Genomic DNA, 18,261 nt, shown 5'->3' with positions numbered 1-18,261 from the left:
GAGATCCCAAAGTTACCACAGATACCAAATATGTCAGGCTGAATTTGGGGGAAAGGGTAAAAAATGAGGCAAAGGCAATAATTTAATGGGGTGCATGTTTAGAAAAACATGGAAAGTGGACATAAACATAATTAAGCTTCAATGAAGAGCTGCAACAACATTGGTATTTAAGAAAAAAATACACAGTATAATACTAAGCTAAAATCAAAGGTACTTATGGGTACATACAGTATAATATATATAATCTGTAATGTGTCCACTGTATAAGACCTAGGGGAGCCTCAGCTTCAGCTTACATGTCGTAATGTATTGACATGATTCCTCCTTGATACGCGTGTCAGTTTCTGGGCAAGGATTTCCAAATGTTTCTCACAGCTAATAACATTCTTACTTCTACAACCAGCCTCAGTTCACTCATTGGCAACTTTATCAGTCCAGATTTATTGATGGGTCTACATATTTTTCCAGTTGTCAGTTGGCTAACTTCATCACCTTGTTCTCAATAGATATGAATGTCACAGCCCATGTGCCTCCAGGTTAAAGATTCATGAGTCAGTACCTTATTGCCGTATCTATATGATTATCTGGAATCTGTCTTAGTGAGTTCGCTTAAACAAAAATATTAAAATCAGTCAATCATAAGCACATAATGCATTAAGCAAACAGATAAAACAAATAGGTAATTTAAAATTCAACCCACAAAAACACAATAGATAAATCACAAGCACATGTAGGGAATTTAGAAGCAACATCAAACGACCCACTAGATCAAGTGCTTCCAATGCATTCAAAACATCTGCCCTATTGCTCAGATACTTAATACCCTGGCATGCAGTGTTGTGTGTAATGTTAAGAAGTCCGACAGCTTCAGGATGTGTGCTTATTAAAAAAGGCTGTTGCGCAAGCTGGTCGAGAGGGGTCATTTAAAACATTAAGATCCTTATTTTGTAGTATTGTCTTATAAATATCTGCTAAGGGAGTGGGAGATCATATGCAATAATACTGGATGCCGTAAACATCATTTTGTTCAGCCGTTTCCTGTCATCTAGTGATGAGTTGCCAAACCAAAACAGTGTAGGTATGGATACTCTCCACTGCTGCTCTTCAGAGAAAAACTGCACCAAACCATCCCTGGAAAATGCCATTAACATTTTTACTATTTTTTTAAAAAAGAACAGTCACTAGTGTGCTTTTTTGAAAATAGTAACCCATTTCAGGATGGGGGCGATTGTCACTAGCAGGAATTTGTAGCTAACGTGTTTTTTCGTCATTGTTTAAGATTAAACCTACTAACGTGGTTTTCTCAGCAAGTTTAAACATCATAATGGACTGAGAATGGGAAATACAGTCATTTGTGTAAAATGAGTAAAGGGGTGGGACCAGTACACACCCCTGTGGAGTCCTAGTGTCTATGGTCAAGGTTTTGGATTATTTGTTTGTTAAGTTTGGCCCCCTGTGTCCTTTCCAATTAAATCGCAGTGACTCATCACCAGAGTGTCGACTGTGACTGACAAACAGAACCCTAGCATAGGTACGAGAGGCCTCTAGGTGTTAAAAGAAATGATAGCAGGCAAAGTAAAACTGCATCATCAACAGGCCTGTTTGCTCTATGCAAACTGATAAGGCTCTGAGACAACACTGGGGAGATGGTTACGTACCAGGCCTAAAAATGATTTGCATTAACAGATCAGGTCAAAGCTTCAGGTTTGTAATCATTAAAACAGTTTGGGTTGGGTTTCTTAGGCACATATGGGCCGGGACCCTCTATCGTGCAAGGGAAGACTTAATGTCTCAGTTAGTAGGGACTGTTTGTTCTATGATGCACTTTTACGGTGTTGTTCTTCGGTCCTAAGCACTCTGATCCCCTCAACCCTCTTTCTAACAGGTGTTTTTTCCTTTTATCCAAACCGTTTTCACCCACAGGACTACAGCTGACTGGATGTTGTGCAATGTACTGTTCTGCATGTCAAACCAGAGGAAAGCAGCCATAACTGAGAGACATGAACTGATAGATTTGGCTGCAACTTAGCATCAATCAGACTAGAAGATTTATATGAAGGGAAGTGTCCACTCCAAGCTTTTGTTTCAGAGAGTACGCCTCACAGGCCTGAGAAAATTCTGTGTATCCTCATAAGAATTTTTATTCATGCACCATCAAGAGCATCCTGGTGAGAAACATCACTGCCTGGTATAGAAATGGAACCAAACAAGACCGCAAGCCCCTTCAAAGAGCAGTTAGGTAGGCTGAACATGCAATAGGCGGTGCCCTGTCTAAATTATATTTACAGCAGGGCAAGAACCCTTAAAGATTAACAGCCTTCTCTCCCTGTTGAGGTCAGGAAGAAGGTACCGGATACAACAGGCCGGCACTGAGTAGTTGAGCTGGTAGCATCAATTGAGACACACGTGTGTGTGTGTGGGTGTGTGTGCGTGCGTGTGTCTGTGTGTGTGTGTGTGTGTTTTGTGTGTGTGTGACCCCAGTCTTAGCTGTCATGGAGGAGCCTCCTTCACGAGATTAACATTTCACCACCTGCACAAATCCCAAAAAAACATTTTTTCTCTCTCTCAGATAACGTCCCATGATGACAGCAATCCAATCACTCATGTCTATACTTAATGGATCCTGACAGACAAATGCAGGAAAAGCATATATCAGATGCATCTGGGCAAACAAATAGAGTAATGTGAATAAAAACAACAGTGAGTTTAAGGTCATATATCCTGCCAGCTCTCTGCAGTAATAAAAACGTTTTGTTTTGTTTTGTTTTTAAAGTGTGGGTTGAGGAAAAAGTATCCCAAAGAACTGTTCTTATGGGCAGCAAGACCTCTCGTCATTTAGTCCATACTGGCCTCTAGTGGTCATCAACATCCCCAGGCCTCGGCTGCAACTATGAGAGGTTACAGCATTGACCCTGGCATTTTGTTGCAGTGTTTATATTTTAAATTACACTTTTCTTAAATATTTAGATGACTGGACTTGACTTTTTCCAGGCATACTGTATAGCAGATCAACGGTTTCACTGGAGGGTACAGGCCCTTTTCAATGAAGACATTTGTACACAGGTATAAATAAAGTTAACGACATCAGCTGGGTCTGCTGTGAAAAAGGTTCTACATTTTTCCACAAGCGCATTAACTGTGCTTGGTCATAAGACCTTTCTTCCCCCCTCTAACCCCCGACCACACTGTGTGAGAGCTGTCAGACAAGATTGACCGATTCTGGTATACAAAGCTAGTTAAGCTAGCATTACACTAATTTATTGTGACGTGAGTTTAACCCACAGTAGCCTGTTGAGGGATTGTTAAATATAGTAAAATGATCTATGGGTTCCCTGTGAGACAAAAACCTTTGAAATGCAGAAATAGGTCCCAAGATCATCATCAGTCATGGAATTATGCTTAACTGAGTGTAGTCCAGTGACAGCCTGATGACCCTTACGGTACAAAGGTTCTCTAAACTAAATTATTTCACCCTACTGCAGTCTTTAAATGTAACTAAAGCATTGCAATATTGAGATCAAGTCACATAAAAGTGGTTCAAACACTTTATCTCAACACACTTTAAAACAACATTAAATTGAAACAGTAAATGTCCTTTGGTCCTTGTGTATTTTATAGCGTACAATATATCCACCTCACAAACAATCTGGTTCACCTTAAGGAGTTTACCCCAATGAATAAAGTTGCACAACAAAAACATTCAGCGACATCTTCCAATAGCTGCTACCAGAAACAGACACCCAGTCCTGACCGCCATCGACGAACAATTCATTTAACGGTCACAAGAAAGAATCTGCTTTCCTGCTCCAAAATTCAGGATTAGGATAGCAGAGAGACACCTCATTCCTCCCGATGAAGCCCATATTTGGACGTACGGAGAGGGATCAGTCATTCTTCTCTCTCTTCTCTCTGCGGGCCTTTCGCTTGAGCTGGAGTGTCTTTAGCTCAGTCATAGTGGAAAAGGTCCTGTGCACCCACACCATCTGTCAATGTAAAACACAAACTTTCAGGTGACTGGTAGCGTTTTTAGCACTTTATTTGATGTGACAAATATTAGAATAAACAATAAAACTTACCACAATGATGATAGTATTTAGCAGAAGAGGGATAGAGTACACCAAAGATATGAACATGCCCTTGGAATCAAAGTACTGGAAATTAGAAAAGGACCTGCGAAAATAATAAAGCTTAATGAGATTCTCTTAATGATTGTATGTGTCCTATTTTTGATAAGAAGAGCCACGTTATTTCAGACATGGACAAATAAAATATTGCCCACCGACGGTCTTACCTCCAATTCATGGCTGCCAGCTCATTTAGATATTCAGCACTATACACAAGGCCAACTGTGAGAGAGAATAATGTCAGTCAGAGAACACTAAAAGCACAGACTGATTATATTTTTGTTAGCCACATTTCCCAACAATTCCACTTTCTTTACTTTGATCACCGTCATAATTATCATTATTCATATTTCTATCACCTTAACTCCCATTCTTGCTACTATTCATGTACTTCTAGTATATTAACTGCATTTCATTACTATAGATTTTATTAGAGTTAATGTTAATTCTGTGGTTGCTTACATCCCTGGTCTATCTCTGTCTGTATATATTATTAATATTTTATCACTACTTTTATTATTACACCTTCCATCACAGGTTGCTCCAGCTCCGCTGTTCAAGGGACAGATACAGGAAATGTTTCCTGCCACATGCCATCACATTGTACAATAACAGTTCAACTGTTTAGAACAATATAATCGGAAGCACCTTGTGTTTTTCTCATAATCTGTCCACTGCACCTTAGATTATTATATGTTTACATTTGCACTACGATTAGTCTGCTTATTTATACATTTTATTTTTTAGGTATCTTTTATATTGTATTTCTATATTACTGTGTGTAATGCTGCTGTTACACTGCAATTTCCCAGCTTGGGATCAATAAAGTATTTCTATTCTATTATAGATAGTGTGACTTGCTGCTGCTCATGGGAGTAATTGCTGTGTCTCTGTAATTCATGAATAAATGTGTGGTCTAGACCTACTCTATATGTAGGTCTAGACGATGTAGGTCTGAAGTGTCTTGAGATAACTTTCATTATGTTTTGGCACTATAAATATAATTGAGTATCCACATCAGTTTATTTATCACCGGAATTTATATCTTGTTAAACAAGAGCTTGTTTTGCACCATACGCCACACTTTTATATATGTACATGTAAGCAAGCAGGTAATACATCACTATTAATCAGTATTTTGCGGTAAGGGTAATTGCTCTCTTCACTTACCCAGGAGCAGGAAGTGACCTATCTGAGCTCTGTAGTACCTGCACGTCACCACAGTCACAAACAAACACACAACATGAAACACCAACAGCCCGATAAGCCAAGGCTCCGACCACTGCACCTATGAACAGTAAGACGGAAACAAACACATTAGGAAGCCGTCAACTGAACCCAAATATAATTGCTCCAAGCGGTGGTTGTAAGTTAATGGGGCTATTAGCCGTGATAGCTTAACTCATTGATAGCTATTACCTCGAGCTAGGACAGGAAATGTAACTTACAGACAAGAGAAACGTCCATAGCGATGTAATTCTTAAATTGCTGAACTCATCAATGGGGATGGAGCTGATATTCTCTGCTTTCTGGTCCGTCATCTCTACAAAACTCTGTTCAGTCTCTTTAGGCTCATGTAAACAAACTGAGACTACGGAAGGGGCGCTTCTTCTTCTTCGCCGGGATTTCTTTTTGCGCGGATTGCAATACCAACGATGCATACCGCCACCTGCCGTACCGGAGTATGTAGCACAGGGTGTTAGTCTGCAAAATTAAAATACAATACAATAAAGTTAAAATAATAAGTATATTAATGACTATAGTATTTAAAAAGAGGACACAATAATAATAATAATTCGCATTTGCTCTGCATATCCATATGGGAACTCTACTTGGAGATCTTTTGGGAAGGGGCGAAAATACTGGTTTCTGATTGGATAAACTATCTATATATCACCAACAAACGGGCCCAGAGACGGATTAATATACAGGCTGGCCTAGAGGCTGCAGCCTAGGGGCCCCAGGTGTGCAGGGGCCTGGGATTGGCCAGACAATTTTTTTGAGTTTTTAAGTGTATCACGTGCAAACCGCAACTAGGCAAAGATAAGATAAGATAAGAATATCTTATCTTATGTGATAAGAATATCTTATCTTCATCTCATCCGTGGAAGCCGCCATGTTGTTTACACTGAACAGTCGCTTCTTGTTGCATCACACTTCGCCTCAAAACCAACACTGACTGGTTCGGTCGCTTCGCTAACTTCTCAAAATTTTCTCTGCCGCAGGTCACCAGACTTATCTGCAAGTGAAATACAATTGAGCTTGCAAGATCCGGATGGTCTCGCAAGGCTAGCTGTTTTATGGCAGTTGACGAATAACATGATCGTTGATCGATTGAGGCAGCGGTAGACCATAAAACTATTGTGTTTTTTGAGGTAAAAAAGTGACTGTTATTGTCAATAAGGGTCCAGTGGCTTTGAAGAGAGGGCTATAACAGCTTCAGTCCCCTGTCTTAAAGAACTGTTTGAGCTTTAAAGAGATATTGATTTTTTGTTGTTGTTCTTTTTTAGGTGGCTAAAATCAACATATTTTAATAAACAGGTTTGTATGAGCTCTTATGGAAATGTATGCACAACAATCTGTACAATAGCTTACGAAATATGATGTTCTTGTTAATGCTACGAAATGGGCATATTTTATCCATAGCAACACATTGCTTAGTTTACATGTAAGTCCTCCTGCCTGCTTCTGCAAACTGGGGGCATGCAGACTGTCACCCATAGGTATTACACTGATTATGGATAAGTACCTCATACAACCCCACTTCAAAGTATTAATTAAAAAATTAAGCCTTTAACGAATTGCTGCTCTCTTCACTTTGTTACATCATTCTTGGTTATTGTAGTTTCTCTCCCTCGTCGCCCAGGCTCCTCACCAATGTTATCTGAACGATGAACTTTAACAAATGTTTTTTCCAGCATCTTCTATAGCAGTAATTTCACCATTTACTACAATTAGATATCCATATTCCCCTCTCGTCCCATTCATTCGTTCTTAATATCTGATCAATTTCTGTCTCTCTTCCTTCTGAAAGACAGTATTTTTCCCACAAATTGTATTAGAATAATTTTATATTTAATAAAATTTTGTAAATGATGAGTTCTTTTAAACACTTTAAAGGCTTTATTTCAAGGATATATTGCTCTTTCGCCCACCGTTTACAAATGATTATGTTTTGTTGCAAGATTTATTAACATTAACAAATATCATGACTTTCAAAACCTTCAAAACTGAACAAACCCCCACACTGACAGAAACACTAACATTTTAGTTTCAAAAGTCACATCATTATGTTCCAATCTGAAAATCATTTTAAATTTGTATTCCTGAGCAATTAAACCCAAGCCCTCTAATCCCCATCAACTTCAGTCATCATAAGTCTGTTGTCCATCTGTCTTCTGACAGGTTGAGAATTGAAAAGTACTCTTGAGACCAGTTGCTCCACTCTAAGAGGAGGGGGTACTTTCAGATACTTGACTATGTCTTACCTACCCTGATTCACTTCATCTGAAGCTAAAGTAAATGTTCCTTTCATTCCTGCCCTGTTGCAATGTTGCCACATTCCCACATTATCCCTCTACAGACTTGCAAACACCAGCTATGTTTTATTAAAAAAGGTGCATATTTTGTGCTCTAGTACATACATGAGAAAACGTTGGGTCTATGCAAAGAGCAACAATAGGACATTAGGATTGGTAAAATCAACAACATATCACAGTAGAAAACACACAATGTACATAATAAAATGAAAAATGACTAAGACAGGTGATTACAACACCATTGATGTCATTTGTAACACCGGTGGTTTTGACGGGTCAAAATGGTCCTATTTTACAAAAGCAGAACTTTAAAACTCAAGTTGTCTACAGCACGATATGAATATTTTCATTACAATTTATAGAAACAAAAAAAAAAAACTGTCATTTCAAATGCACTAAAATTCTGAACATCTTACAGCAAAAGCCACTGGCTAGTTTCCGTGGGTTTACTTGTATGCACGGTACACTTTGCAAAGAAACTGGAGGAGGTGCATGTGGCTCAGCTCAGGCTGTGTTTCTGCCTGGGTGAAAGTCGGGGACAAAAGTAGCAGCCACCGTGATCGGAGTGGAGTAGCCCAGGGCAAAATTGTACAGCCCAAGCATTAGGCACTTCCAGGTGGAGCGCAGTGCCTTACCAACATTCTGAAAGAAAAACACACAGCCATAGATTACTGTACTGTAATCATCAACGCTGTGATTTAAACAATAATGCAACAAGTATTAGTATCCTGCTCTGTCATTCAGAGGAGGATTTGAAGGTAAATTAAACACAATTTGTATCACTACATTATTCAAATGATAGAAGAAGAAGGAGAAATAATACAGACAAACAGGACCAATACACAAGCATCAAATGGAGAGATATCAGAGTAGAAAGCAGTTGGGAGTCTTGCTCAAGAGCACCTCGGCAGTGCCCAAGAGGTGACCCGACACCTCTCCAGCTGCTAGTCTACCTCTATACATTTGTGGGACTTGGACCATCGACCCTTCAGTTCCAAAGCCAAGTCCCTACAAAGCTTTATCAGAATTAGATTTAAAAAGAATATAGGGATTAACAATTGATATGAAATCAGGCAGACGTTGACATGAAATCAGAAAGAAACACAGCGCATGCTGTGCTTCAGAACAATAGCACCACAGGAGGAGAGGTGCTGTCTGCATAAATCCCTAAAATATAAACAAAAAGCCCTGTGAACACTTTGTTTCCTGTCCCCTTGAAAAGGAAAGGGCTGGTCGATGAAGCGGATACAGGAAGTCGGATGTTTTAGAAAAACAGAGCAAAAAACAATCACAATTTACTATGTAAAATGACTCTATTCACTAGATTGACTTCTTATTAAACTGAGTAATTTACCAAACTAATAACACCAAAAATAGGGTACAGATTACATACTGAGCTAGTCAGGGGACCTTGATTAAAGATTTATTGTCTGACTACCATTTCTAAGGTCAAGAACGAATTTCCACGCAGCCTATCACTTGTTTATGATTTGTTTACTTGGTATTCTTCGGCATGTTTTCACAGATTTATAGGCCATTATTAACTGATTAGACTGATAAGGCTGCTAGTATAAACAAGAATACCAGGTCACTGATAAACGTGTTGTGGTTATATTGGTTGGGATCACACTCCATCAGGCATTGCCTTATAATATATATATATGTAAAGACTCCTGATTCTCTACAAACTGTATATGCAGGGTAAAGAATATTACTATCTGGATTAATTGACTTCAGTTCAGGTAAAACTTATGTAGTAAATTAATTTCTTGTAATCAGCTGATTTGTGTAGATTCAATAAGTTACTGGTGCACAGTTGAATCAACCACGTATTAATAATTTGAATGAGGCTGATTGATTGATGCCATTATGAGTTCACATTTCAACTTACCCAGATTGAAACTACAAGAAAAAAGCAAAAGTGGGATCAATTCAAGGATTTTCATACAATACATACACTGCATTACTTCATATTTGCTGAACATGAACAAAATCTTAAGCAGTATTTGTGCTTTTTAAAAATATATTGCTCATTGCACTTTAACTGTGACTCTATACCCGCAAGTTGAACTAGTTATTAAACTCTACTATCTATATTGGTAAATGTTTGGGAGTTGAGTCAAAACAGTATATATACAGTAGATAATATTAATCATTTCAGCCAACATGTCCTACTAATTAGGGACATGTGCCAAATTTCAGAATTTATCAGTATTCATATCTGTAATAATGTTATTTAAGGTCATAGTTTGCAGCCATTTCCTTATTGATCACAGTGATTATGGGTAATAGTATGTGTAATAAAACAATCTGTCCAGGGAGTAGACCTCATATGCTGTTATCTCTACAGGCTGCTTTGTTCATCCATAATAACAAGAAGAATTGTGAGGATAAAGCTGAGTTAAAACATTCATACAATACCCAGGAATAAGGAAATGCACCTTTGAGTGTCATGTCCTGACCTCTCAAATGTTTGTCAGGATGTTCTTCTGTCTCCTCAGTTATGCAGAGAGAAGCCAGAGAGAGGGACAAATATGAAGCTTTAAAGCTCTTTAGTGAGAGATCAACTCTGGCTTTAGTTTTGACTGTTTCAAGAAGTTAAGACCAGAGATCCAAGATGAGCTGGTGCCAATTGCCAAAGAGAATGCAGCTGTAATTTTATGTGATGATAATGGCAAGCATTTATGTTCACTTGATTAAGATAGTTTCATTTTAGAAATATGACCCTTCAGTGATTTGTGAGCTCTGAAGCTGTACACAATTCAGTTGCATAATTATTACTCATGAATCCCAAATGAAATGGGGATGATTATGCAGTAACACAAAGTACGGAAATAGATAAATAAATATAAATTAATATTTTTGCAGTTCCTACAGTAATTAACAAAATATTAATAGTTGAACATCCACAGTGGAACTATAACACCCCGCTAAGAATGCACACTTGCATGTTCATTGAATATTAACATTAGAAGAAAATGCAAATGTAGAACACCAACCTTCTTAACTTTTTTGTACTTTCCTTTCTTCCTTTTCTTCTCTTCTTTTGCCTTGACCTGCGCCTCCTCATCCACCAGCGGCTCATACCTCTCTGGCAGAAATGCAAAATTCACCTCTCTGTGGCTCTTCTCGTTGTGTCTGCCATTGTCACCCGCTGCCTGGCTGTCATTGTGGCCAGAGTGACCCAGACTTTCTTGTTGATCCTCACAGTCCACGTGCCGCTTATATTTTGCTGCTCGTCCATTCAGAGTCTCACCTGATGCTGAATTTGTGTCAAACAACCTGGATGGAAGAGATTTGGGCTTCATGTTGTCTACTTGTTGCAGCTCTCTCAGGGATGTAATAAAAAAGTACCAATTTCCTCAGGAGGTCAGGTATGTTGTCAACAGATGTTATGTGCATGAGTGGAAGTGCATTCCAGTGGACCGCTTTGTGTGGAGGATTTGGCAGAGAGCCCTTAAAGGTGCAAATCCTTCCTCCTCACAAGACTGACTTTAATAAGGTGTTTAAGTTGAGTGTTTCAGCAGGCTTCCAAATCAGAATGACTTTTATCCAGTGAATAATGAGCTGAGGAAAAGAGAAAGATTATGCGTTCTCTGTGTACTGTCACATTGTGGTAGAAAAAAAAGAATTGGAATTATGAGGAATTATGAGCTTCAGTTAAAGAAAAAACTTAAGATGGAAAATGTCCATGCATGCAAAACACCAACACTGCACTTGTCTCAGAACTTGTTTGGTTTAATGAATATTAAATATTTCTTACAATGACATCATCAACTCAATGAACCAGGGTTAATCTAAGAATTATTTTGGCAGTGGATATAAAAATACTTCCTCACCCTGTCATAACTAACCATCCATTGTATAGATTTATTGTTATTATCCTTATCTGGTATTGGTCAAAGGTGGTTGTCTCACTTTTCTCATTTACTCATTCGATGTTAAATCACCATCTAGAAATACTACTGGTCCTCATCTTCACTTCTTTGTGTGCTGTTTCCACGGTCTGGATCTTTGAATTGGAAGATTTGGATGGTTTTAACTCACTGCAAGCGAGATGAAACAAAAAGAAGAGCAACTAAGATGACAGTGTGAAAGTGTCTTGGAGGTTAAGTGGCTGGTGCTCTTTCTCAGGAAATCTATACTAAAATCACATGGCTTTTACTCCTGAATTGGTAACTTCATCATAGCTCATTTTCTAAGTAAATATACAGCAACCAAGTCAATAAATCACATCCGGGTGGTCTAATTGTTTTGATATACAAATATATAAACAAAGAGAAAGTATTTGACCTGAATCCATCTGTCTTTCAGCAAACAGAAATGGATAAATAACAAAGCAAATACTTTCTCTCAAGAGAAAACAGAAGAAAAAATGGAAGGAAGATGTGAAGGAGATGACAAACCAGAGTCGGTTTACAAGTTCTGCACTGATCCACATTCAAAGCGTTATGCTCTCTTTTGAAACAGGCCAGTCCCCTGTTTGAAACTGAATCCCCTGTTTGGATTCCAGTGTGTTTCTAAAGACATCCCCTGTGGCTTCTATCATATTCAGAGGAGCGAATTATCTTTTTTTTCTCCATAATAATATTCCATATCACTTTCAGGTACTTCATTGTTTTGCAGAGGGTTCAAGCTTGACTGAGGTTCCTCCTCGGAATCACTATGAGATTAATCTCAGGTTCAGAGTATAAGGAAGGACTGTGGAGCAGGTGGGTTTACAGAGGTGGATGAGCTATGGCATTGATAAGCGGTGCAGATATAATCTAGACAAGATTGAAAGCAGCTTTCAGAACAGCCAGCTGAGACCCTTGTTGTCTGACTGGACTTTGGCTCCATCTGGTGTCGTAATGGCACACTGACCTCCGGGCCTCTGTGTTGCTGAGTGGCTTCAAAACTCAGCTGATGGTGTGCTCCTGACTGATCAGCAGGTACTTAAGCTCAGGTGTGTCAGCTGATCACATTTCATCACTTTGTGTGTTTTTCATATCCACGTTCTCAACCAGGTAAAGTAGCTACATTTTCCTCGTGACAGACAACATGGAAAATGCATATGAGGGATTTGGAAGCATGTTTTTCTTGTGTGGTGCAGTAGCTTTATGAGCTTTTTAAAAAATAAAATGCAATGTTTACCTCTTTAGTGATTCAGTTCAGGTTTTTTTGCTGAATCTTTTTTTAAATACTGTTATTCCTCACAATAGATTAGAGCTATTTGCAATTATGTTTTGGTTTATTGATTCACTCCAAGTCCAGAATGCACAGTTTGACTATGAAACTTTATTTAATTTATTGACACAATAAAAGAAAAAGGACATGACATGGTTTGACAGAACCACAAGTGATTAAACTATTTCATGCTTGGTGTGTTATCATTTCAACTGCTTCTGGCAGCAAAATAACAAAACGTTTTTTGTTTGCGTTTTCTTTTTAAATGAAAAGCCTTGGAATGTCTTAAAGGTTCTGAATGTATCCAAGCATATAGGTCACTAGCCACAACAACGAAAGATGACAGATTGATGGGGCTCTTTTTCTATTGAAGTGAAACCCAGTATTATGCATGTGAGACAACATGCACAACATCAAGACGGAGGAAGTGAGAAACGTAACTCGAAGGAAGCCAGTGTTTTTTGTGGTTTTCCTGCCACGACATGACTGCTGGTGTACAGAGGCTGTTATAAGTAGCATTAATCACAGGCTGGCTGCTAATGTCTTATTTTAATCACAGTATTATTTTTTTTCCCCTGTCAGTCGGTACAGTTAATGTAATTTAATTACTCACTATCAACAAATGTGATTGAAACCACTGGCCAGTTGTTTTGGGAAATAGTGTCTTGTCCCTCTTCCTCAACCTTCTGTAGGTTGACTATGGCAGCGAGACCTCAACCAGCTCATCCAGGACTGAATAGAGGAAACCTATACACTAACAGCGGACAACCAACCCCTGAGCAGCAAGATCCAGGACTCCACGGCACTGGCCAAGACCCAGGACCTTCATCCCTTCCGCCACACCACTTCTCTGCCCGGCCTGTTTTCCATGCTCCACCTCCTTTCCTCCACTACCAGTGGCCCATGCCCTTCTCATATAACCCATTTGGTGGCTTCCCAGGCATGGGTGAGTCCTTTTTTTATCTTTAAATTTTGGTGGTGATATTTTTAAAATCATTCCATTAATTTCCCTTTTTCAGTTACCATATTTGAGGTGACAGCTAAAAAGACTTTACTTATTAGTTGTAGTGGCCACAATAACATGAACACCTGTACAAACTTTTTGTCATCCAATGCATGAGTACTGTAATATGTAATGTATGAAACTTTTATTTGTAAACTTACTACACTACAAAAGCTATACAGACTGTTATTGGTATTGTTACTAGGGCTTATTGAACGAACCGTCATCAGAATCTGAAATACTTTAATAATCACAGGGGGAATTATCAGATTATTTGACTGATGCTTTTTCTCTATCTCAGGCTACGGTATGGTTGTGCCCCCATTCCCCCCTCCTCCCTATATGGAGGCTCCAGCCTACATTATGCCCCACCCTCACATTCAACCAGTCGACTACAGACGCCCACTCCATCCCCAGGCCCACGCTCCCAGCGCACCCTACCAGAACCCACACCAGAGCCGCAGAGTTCGCCCGCCTCATGCTGGCCATGTCAGAGAAACTGTTAACTCTGCAGTCCAAACAGAACCGACACAGAGAGGCGGAGATGGTTATGGTGAGGGAAGCCCACTTGTAAGCTCAGATTCCGGACGTGGAACTGCCTCAAACTCTCCATCGTCCTCAAGCTCCAGCTCCCAAAAACGAGGCTCTGCCGAGGTTGAGAACTGTACCTTACCCAGCAGTAATGCAAAAGACATCCAGGTTAAAAGGATCAGCACTAGTAGCACAGACAAATCCTGCTCCAACGTCTTACGTCCCACAGCCACCAGCGCCGTCCAGTCACGTATCAGAGCAACTCTAGGAACACAGAGTCGGAAAGACAGTGTTGGTCAGGAGAATGTTCCCCCTTGCAGAAGCAGTGACTTCCATTTGTGGTCAGTGAGTTCTCCAGATGGTATGAGTCCTGTGTGTAGTTCATCTCAACAAGAGGAAGAAGTTGTCAAAGAGAGACGCGTCTCTGTTCCTGATATTCTGATGAGTTGGGGAGGTGGCACACCGCAGGCAACGATGCCGAAGATGGCCGACAAGCAGAATGACCAGCAGCAGTCTTGCGAAAGGAGCAGTCTAGATGTAGAGTGTGACAAGACTGTTAACCAGAGTCCAGCTGAGACCAAAAATGGTCCAGGGGTGGCTGACGGTCCATATGCTAATGATGATGCTGAGGGTAACTTGAGCCCTAAGGGCAGTGCAACCCTCTTCAAAATCCTTAAACTGAGAGAAGCTTATGAAGAGCAAAACGTAGAATCCAGAAGAGAAAATGAACCTGTGGGAAAGGCTGGCTCTGTAAGGCATTCTCTAGCTTACAGAGATGAACTGCTACATTCACTAAGCAAATCCTATAACCTCCCTGACAGTGAGCAAGAAGATGACAGTGACACAAATTCATATGAAGACACTACAGAGAGCATTCCCTATCAAATGTCTTTAAATAGCTTTCAAATGAAGAGAAAAATGAATGAGTCTGTTTGGTCTGTGGAGTCTCTGGCCCCATTCATCCCCACTAAGGAGTGGCTGCTGAAGAACAGCATGTTTGACCCTAAAGTAACTGACCCTGTTCCAGTATCAGACAGCTGGACCATTTTCAGTACCCCAGCTGGGAAGCAAAGTCCACCAAAGAAGCCACAAACTGAGAGTAAAATCGATACCTCCGAAACGAGGAGTCCAAAGCGAGGCCAGAGCATGGCTCGTTCAGAAAAGAATCCCTTAGCTTCCCCCATTCACCTGCTGAGTAAACTTGATTTATCTACCCTCACTGAAGAGGACATGGAAAAAAATAGGTCTTCTGAACCGGAGGCTAATCAAAGCCCAAACCAGGAATCTGTCATTGTAAATGAGCAGGAGAAAAATCTTCTCTTTAACTCTGCTGCAGGGGAGGAAATCTCATCTACAGGCAAGCTGATTCTCCAAAACAGAGTGGAGGTGGAGGATCGAGCATGCACGAACGAAGAAGCCAGTCAATTGAGGAACGAGCAACTGTGTGTCCCGATGGCTATCCAGAAGATGCCAAATGTGTCTCCATCAAAGGGACATTTAGTGGACTGTGGCATCCAGTGTACTGAATTACAGGGGCCAAAGTGTGTACTATGTGATGAGATGAAGAGCTGCATGGGGCCAAGTAAAAGGAATCCTTTTAAATATCCAGGTGATCTGCTTGTTGTGCAATGCCTTTTGAGAAAATGTGCAATGCTTTTAATGTGTACTTATCTCCATAGATATGAAGAAGGCAAACAATGGCCATGCTGAAGGAAACATGCAGAAAAACCAGAAGAAGAACTGGAAGAACAGGGGTCAAGGTAAAGCATGAAATCTAGAATGGATGTCACATATTGTGTCGTCAACTTCAGGAACGTGGTTGGGTAAGATTGACTATGAGCAAATATCTGATTAAAATGTTTGATCTTTACAATAAGCTGTTTGGGACCTAATTTTTAGGGACTTATGTCCTCTTTCGTTATGTCTACAGAGAAGAACCGCAGCCAGCAGGAAGCCTACAATGGATACTGTGGTAAACCTGCAAAATCACAGGGTGAGACCAACAGCTTTATCCTCGCTTGTCAGGATAGGTGATGGTGACCTGTGTGGTGGTGATTTTTTCAATTTAAGGCTTTCATTCAACCAAAGACTAGATGGAAATCTCTCTGGTTTGTGTAGAGTCCTGGGAACAACTGATTTAAGATTTGAGCGCAGACAAAACATCCACACACATCACATGATCATAACACTAAGTTTCTGATAGGAAATGGCACAAAAGGACCAATTTGTTTAAATCCCCTTCATGCAGCTGGTTTGATCCCATTCAAACTATGACATTGACCACATCAGGTCTATGTTAGATGGAAGGGGGGGGGGGAGTGTATTACCAGATTGCAACATCAGATTGCATCATTCACTGTTGGAAAATGCTACTATATTTCATTGCATTGGACAAAGTATTTTACGCGCTCACTAACCTGCATAATGATGAAAGCAGGCTTTCTTTGCCTTGATACAATTTGTTGGTTCTTCCAGGTGGAAATGGAAGAAACCCACGGTACTGAGCACTGACTACATTCTGCAAGACAACACTTGGTTTTAAAGAAACAATTTTAAATATAAAAATGAATTTCAAATTATATATGAATGAATCCTTTTTTTCCAATTGCATTTTTTCAATAAATATTTTGTATGTTACCAATATTTGTCCAGTGATTATTTTTAAACCTGTTTTCATTACATTTTGTTCGTTTTTAAAGTATTCCTTTAATTCAGGATAAAAAGGAGAGTAAAAGTTTACACTTTTAATGTTGGTATAAATTGCTCTGCTATTGCTGTAGGATTACAATGCAGTAAAATGATTAAAAGTTGTAATAGGCTGAGAATAGCCTGAAGTAATTGCCAAAAGCCTACACCAACATTTGAGTGTGTACCTCGGCTGCATCCAGCAGTGTATCCAGTGTACATTGTTGAGGTCAAAATGCTGCCTTAAGGCTCTTATTCTAGAGTGTTGTGTCAATGAATTTAATTCATCTTAACCCTCTCAATTCTTCTTTTGATTATTGATGAATACAGTACAGTGTAGAAATAATGATACATTGCTTTAACAAGTAAATCAGTTAATAGACACTTGATTTTATACTGATTATTAACACTTATTACTGGGTCATGTTGGTCATTATTGAGTACTGCAAGTATACTGTTTTTTTCATATACCTGGGAATTTGGTTGGCGATCATTAGTTTTTTATTTTTCATTGTCTTTTTCTAATTTTTTTCATATAGCGAAAAAACATAAGTCACAAACAATACACACTGGGGGGTGGCTGGTGGTTAGAGCAGTCACCCCATGTAAAAAGGCTAAAAGGTCCTCGAAGCAGCAGCCGCAGGTTCAACCCTGACCTGTCTACCCCTCCCTCACACCGTTTTCTGTTTGTTCTATATAATAAAGGCTTGAAAAACTGCCCAAAAAACACACACACACTGAACACTGGATCACGCAACAAACAAACAGTGTCACACATGTCATCACAAATACAAGGCTTTACAACCCAAAATAATTATTACAAAATAAAGAGATGGAATAACCATACTTTTTGTTTGGTTTATGAATTAATTTTTCTTTCTTCGCTTAAAAGTTCTGTATGCAATTCTTTATCATCAAAGTCTTTTCTACCAGCATTTTTAACGGTCGTAAACACATACACAATATAGTTAAGACAAACAATTCTACAACAAAATATGAAAAAAGTGAGATAACATTAAATGACAATACAATAAATACACATAAATAATTAATGATAATTCGCAATAATGTATCACAGTTCTAATGTTGATAGAGAAAAACTCTTCTCATCTGTCTTCAGTAAAATGCATTTGGTTTCTAAGTCTCATAGTACTCCATTTCATGTATTTCATTCACCAGATCTTTCCATTCATGATCAATTAAGAAGTCATTT

The 18,261-nt window shown here is 39.3% G+C and overlaps 2 protein-coding genes across 2 annotated transcripts; both read right to left on the bottom strand.

The window, feature by feature from the left end:
- Positions 1-3,375: 3,375 nt before the first annotated feature.
- tmem18 (transmembrane protein 18) lies at positions 3,376-5,689 on the bottom strand. The gene is made up of 5 exons (XM_083933783.1): positions 5,573-5,689; positions 5,295-5,412; positions 4,292-4,346; positions 4,077-4,170; positions 3,376-3,983 (listed from the first exon to the last, which is right to left on the bottom strand). The coding sequence occupies exons 1-5, from the start codon at positions 5,663-5,665 to the stop codon at positions 3,885-3,887; spliced, it is 459 nt and encodes a 152-aa protein (XP_083789909.1). The 5' UTR covers positions 5,666-5,689; the 3' UTR covers positions 3,376-3,884.
- A 2,478-nt stretch (positions 5,690-8,167) lies between these two features.
- On the bottom strand, positions 8,168-10,971 carry LOC310962227 (required for drug-induced death protein 1-like; the record flags this gene model as incomplete). Its single annotated transcript, XM_083934616.1, has 2 exons — positions 8,168-8,305; positions 10,663-10,971. The coding sequence occupies 2 exons, from the start codon at positions 10,969-10,971 to the stop codon at positions 8,168-8,170; spliced, it is 447 nt and encodes a 148-aa protein (XP_083790742.1).
- Between the last annotated feature and the right edge of the window lie 7,290 nt (positions 10,972-18,261).

This window comes from Echiichthys vipera (assembly GCF_963691815.1).
Source record: "Echiichthys vipera genome assembly, chromosome: 19".
Lineage (NCBI taxonomy): Eukaryota > Metazoa > Chordata > Actinopteri > Perciformes > Trachinidae > Echiichthys > Echiichthys vipera.
This window is presented reverse-complemented; position numbering and strand designations above follow the sequence as displayed.

Excerpts from the sequence above, each read along its gene's own strand:
- tmem18 (XM_083933783.1), bottom strand. The coding sequence starts at position 5,665 with ATGACGGACCAGAAAGCAGAGAATATCAGCTCCATCCCCATTGATGAG. Across the intron at positions 4,347-5,294 it reads AGGTCACTTCCTGCTCCTGG|TTGGCCTTGTGTATAGTGCT; the intron begins GTAAGTGAAGAG and ends TCTCTCTCACAG. Across the intron at positions 3,984-4,076 it reads TAAATACTATCATCATTGTG|ATGGTGTGGGTGCACAGGAC; the intron begins GTAAGTTTTATT and ends TTACATTGACAG.